Source organism: Parasteatoda tepidariorum, chromosome 5, assembly GCF_043381705.1.
Source record: "Parasteatoda tepidariorum isolate YZ-2023 chromosome 5, CAS_Ptep_4.0, whole genome shotgun sequence".
Classification (NCBI taxonomy): domain Eukaryota; kingdom Metazoa; phylum Arthropoda; class Arachnida; order Araneae; family Theridiidae; genus Parasteatoda; species Parasteatoda tepidariorum.
The window spans coordinates 87,935,457-87,940,913 of record NC_092208.1 but is presented as its reverse complement, the minus strand read 5'-3'; the positions used below and the strand labels follow the sequence as shown (position 1 = coordinate 87,940,913).

The 5,457-nt window shown below is 33.0% G+C and overlaps 1 protein-coding gene across 1 annotated transcript in view; it reads left to right on the top strand.

The window, feature by feature from the left end:
• The first annotated feature begins 3,945 nt into the window (after positions 1–3,945).
• LOC122268876 (alpha-latroinsectotoxin-Lt1a-like) overlaps positions 3,946–5,457 on the top strand; it is a 2,577-nt gene continuing 1,065 nt past the window's right edge. The window contains exon 1 of the mRNA XM_071181098.1: positions 3,946–5,451. Coding sequence (XP_071037199.1) covers positions 3,946–5,451 — 1,506 coding nt within the window. The remainder of the gene's footprint in view (positions 5,452–5,457) is intronic.

Below are 5,457 nucleotides of genomic sequence, written 5' to 3'. Positions count from 1 at the left end.
TTGGCTGCTAGTTCTCGTGTAGTAGCACACAACAAGACATACCGAATGGTAAGCGAGTGAATCTGTATGTAGTTACTTCATCTATAAATGTAGCTGTTTTTGAAGAGCCCTTCTTTTGCTTGTACCATAAGAATCTTGTTGCATCTCTGTCCTTTGGATGCAAAAACAATTGTAGGAAAGTTTGTTTACCATCACAGGTTAGGGCAAATTTGTGCTGTCAAAATTGTAGAAGACAACCAACAGTCTCAGGTCGAAGATTCGGACCAACATCTAAAGAGTTGTTTAATGATGGCATGCCAGGAGCATGTGATGAGGCGTCAAAGACGATTCGCCACTTTATATCATCTTGCTGCTTCTTTTTCACTGCATGATGTGGCAGATAGTATACGGTGTTTTCAGTTTCATTTGCAGATGGGCAAACTTCAACATGTCCTTGTTCAATGTAATTCAAAATGTATTTTTCGTACTGTGTCTTCAAAGATTCATTTGATGTCAGTCTTTTTTTAAGTGATTGAAATCTGTTCTCAGCAGTAGTTTTGTTTGTTGGTAATGCTGAGACTATAGCTTTCCAAGGTAGAATAATTAGTCAGTAGAATAATTTTGCATTGAAGTCATTCTGATTAAGTGGAAAGGAAATAAAAATGAAGTTACGTAAATAAATTCTCACTTCTTTAAACTCAGGAACGTAATTTTTTTTTCTCAAATCCTGGTCCGCAGAAGGTTTGAGTATTTCGGCACCATAATGTTAGCTTTTATATCTATCGCATTCTTTTATTTCCGTTGACATACAGACTATAAAAAAACATTAATAACAAGAAAAAAGAAAAATTATTTGGTTGCATAGCAATCAGCCAGAGTTACAATTATTACAATTACAAGAGTTGCCAGCCGTGTTAAAACAATTATTTAAACTAACTCTCCATTGACGTCGCAAAAAGTATAACCAAAACTGTTATACTCTGCATCTTCATATTTATAGTTTTTAATTTAAAAAACAGAGTAAAGAAAGAGTGGAATCAAAAAAATAGCTGAAAAAAAGCTATTTTTTTTCTGCAGATTTATATTCTAACGATGCTTTTCCTGTTCATCGGAAAGAAAAGAAATACTCCTGATTTTTCTGTTCTCATTTCGGAATCAAAAAATTCGCCAATGACTGGCTTGCTTCAGCTAGGATTTTAAATTGATAAAATAAGAAAAAAAAATAAATAATAACAAAAATTCTGAAATCACAGAAGTTCAAAAAATAATTTGCTCTAGAAATGGTTTTTTCTTTCATTTTTAGAATGAACACCATAATTTTTAAAGAACACGATAAAAACATTTTATATTTTACTAAAATATGACTGTGATTGGGGACTTTGTTACAAATTCAGATATTCGGAGCATCGTGAAATTGGGGGGGGGGGATAAATTCCATTTTAAAAATTTGATTTTTAGGCGTCCTAAATCTATGACTTTCCATGATTTGTTTAGAAAAATAGTTTGTTGTAGAAAAACAATTGTTTCCATGATTTGTTTAGAAATCATGACATTTCATGACAAATTTTGTTTAATACCGAAATTTATGACTTTCCATAATTTCTCATGACTTTCCAGGTGATCAGATACCCTGCATTTAAAACGAGAACAATAAGTGTTGTCAATGTTTAGTGATCCAATCCATTACAGTTATTCAAAAAATACAGGTTACAATAAAACAAAATCTGATAAAACAGGCTACCCTTAATAATATAATTTCAAAATCTTTTACACAAATTAATATCCTGACATTGAATCATTATTGAGAAACAAAAGATTAATAAAATTTGAGTGCTGGAGGAAGCAAAAGGGTATTGTTTTCACACCTTCGAAATACAGCCAGCAAAGAAGTTGAGTTTCCCAATCTCTCTCTCTGATAATGCGATTTTATTTCTTAGACATTAATCTGCGAAATCAAATTTTCAAATTTTTTTCAACAGTGATTCTAAGAAACGAGGTCAAAGGTTGTGCTTAGGGAACTCCATATACATTAAATTGCACTAATACATTTGCTACCCCTAATATGTTCATTTCTTTGATAGGGATTCTACGTCAAGGGTGGTGATTACGGAATAATCTTTTAAATTATATTTGTTATCCCTTGTTATCGTCGCTTTGAAACTAAACCGTTGTAACACAAAAAAGTCGAAAAATGAGATTTTTGGGTCATTTTGTGTAAAAAAAGTCACCCTTTTAGAAAAACAACCTGTTATCTTTATAGTTCCACAAAGTTAATTTAGAGAGCAGATAAATCGTCATCGCATTGCCGCGATTAGCATTAGCGGGGAAAGTTTGAAATCGCTCTCCTGGAAAACTTGCTTTTTTGAGTTACCACGGTTTAGTTTCAAAGCGACGACATGTTCATTTCTTTCACAGAGATTCTATGTTAAGGGTGGTGCTAGCGGAACAAAACTTCAAAATTCATTGACATCTGTGACTGAAAGCTTAAAGTTTGTTTCGGAGCGTGCAATAGCATAAAAAAATATATAGTTAAAAATAAAAAATTAATACAGCAAAAAGAAGTAAAAAAAGGAACTTTTTTAATCTCATTGAAAAAAAAACATTTTTTTAAAAAAAGTAACGAAACAATTGCATTTTGCATACGATATATTGTATTCACATTCACTATAAAATGTTTTATTCAGATTTAAGAACTTAGTTTAATAATTTGTTTACAATGCTTCCTGAACCATTCTTATTTCCGATTTCAACCATTTATGTGAATAAAACTGGTTCTAATTGACCCATACGATAAGCATCGGTATGCTTATCAATAGTTTCAATGAGCCGGGATAAAATATCGCAAGAGCAACACATTGTTTCAATAAAACGTCATTTTGCTTATTTTTTATGGTATAAAGTTTTTCTGTTAACTTCTTTTCGTGTCACTGAGTGTGGATTCTTGAAATTAAAATTTCAAACACTTTCTAAATAGCTAAAGGCTTTGTAAACTCTTCTTGAGCTTGTTGCCTGACGATGAGGAACGTTTCAATGCTTTACTGATAGCTACGAACATAATTTATTTTCATATTATCGCAAAATAAAATTCATACTCAATCAAAATCCATCTTCATCACTCTCAGAAAATTTGACATATTTTTACTATAAGAAAAATATCGTCAATCCAAAATTCTGCAATTTTTAAAATATTTGGAATCTTCAAAAAGAACTACATCACTGCATTCAATGCTAATTTAAGTCAAATTTATTTGAATTTTGATAAAATTTAATTAATTTAAATTAAATTAAGTCCTCAAGGAGAAAATTTATCGTTAATCGAAATTTAGTTCTATTTATGAAAAAATGAACCTAGTAAAAAAATTTAAGAATTATGTTTTTAAGTATATTAAAAAAATGACTTTACTTCGGTTAGACATAAAAGAAAACAAGAAAAAAAAAACGAAAGGAGCATTGCTTTTGCTCTCAACGTATATCAACATTGAAAATTCCTCCAACATTTTCACAGGGGACAAGTCTAACGTGAAAAACGTTGTTTAGAATTTTTTATTTATTTTAATTTATTTTTAAAAGTAACATTAAAATTAAGAGAGAAAAAAAGTTTGCTTTATCTTAATAATTAGAATTTGTTAATGCCTTACAAAATGGCGAAGAATGAAATGAAAATTTTTAACAGTGCATGTCTATCCTTCTTAAATTAAATGTCAAAACCAGCTGTTGAGTTGTCACAATTTATCCAACGACTATCGCTTTGTTTAGCTTCAGCTTCCTAAATCCAATTAATATGTGGAACATATCAAGGCCAGATGGCAGTTGGTTTCTTAGGATATTAATTACGGGTTGCAAAGTATAAATATCCGTATTAAAAGAGACTCGATCAGTATCTATTAAGCTCGATCTTTCTTTCTGGCATACAGTAAGTATCGAAAACCATAAGTAAGTATATCGATTTTTTTACAATTATTCACCATGGATTTGGGCTCGAATGCAAACTATTCGGAGACGGGTAAAGCGTTGATGCGTATGACGAGGGAGATGAGCTTAGAAGAGCAAGGAGCGAATTGCAAAAAAATTGAAAAAGGTCAGAATTATCTGGACGCGGCAATTGGTGTAGCAGGCGTTGCATTAGGAGTGTTTGCCTTGTTTACCATGCCACTGCTAATCGTGGTCTCCTCCGCGATATTAGTTAATGTACTGATTGCCAAGGCTTTAACAGCAGACGAGAACATTGAGAGAGAATGTGCTGATCTCCCTTTTAAAGAGTTAGACGAAAAAATGAAAGCTAGACAAGAAGAAACAGATAGAAAAATTGCAGAACAAACTGAAATTTTAAAAGAAGTAAGTGAAAAAGTTGGCCAAACTCTCGACAAAATAGAAGATGTAAGAAAGGAAATGGGCGATAACTTTCAGAGGGTATTGAATAAAATCGGGGATCTGGATGCCAGTAACCCAGTTTCCGAAATAAAAACAGCGATCGAATCCATTTCATTTAGTGAGGAGAACAAAAGGTTAGCAACTCCTGAGCGTTATGTTTACATCATCCAGCAAGAAGTAGCAAAAAATTCAGATTCATCTCTTTACAATTACATTGGAATGCAAGGTAGTCTGTATAATGCCATTTTTGCTGTGATTAACAAGAAGAATACCATTAAACCGAACATTGCCCTTCCCGGACTCAACATTGGAGTTACGACTTACGCATCGACCGTCATTACTCTCATTCAGCAACTACGTTACATGTCGGAATATGCTTACCAAAAGGGTGATTTGAAAAAGTTCAACAACTATTTCAATCGTCTTTGCTTTGATTTCAATTATTTCAAACTGATAGTTAATGGTTCCTCAAAAAAGCAAGGTATAATCGATCAAGTTACGCAGATGTTAAACGAAGCAAAAAAAAGTAAAAGCAAGCAAGATCTTGGCGATGAATTGTTCGACAATATTGGAACATACATCACCCAACTTAATCAATTAAAGCAAAAGATTACAGCACTTTCATTAGATGTGCTCGAAACCACCCCAGATAAGAACATGGATATTGATTTCAACTCCAGAACTGGGAATCAACGCAGTAGTAGTAACTTCTTAGACTGGAAAAAAGGCACTAAGGTCAGTTACGCAGTGCAGTTCGAAAAAGATGGTAAGTATTCTAAAGTTAGTGGCTGGACTTCACCACAGGATATAGTGGATATAGCCAATCCGGATATTGTATTCCGGAAATCGAGCAATATGAATAGATTAGTCTTCCGTAAATTTGGCAATGGTGATGCAGAATTGGCATACATCCTCCCTGGCTCGGAAGTAAAATTTAGAGACGTCCACAGGGATTTGTATAATTTAGCTTTTAAAAACTCCCTCAGCGAGTCGCAGGTTTCAAGTAACATGGATAGACTCATTAGATTGGGAGCGAATGTTAAGGCAGTGTTTGAGGGTAAACGAACCGTTATTCATGCGGCAGCTATTGCTGGACGATCTGTTATG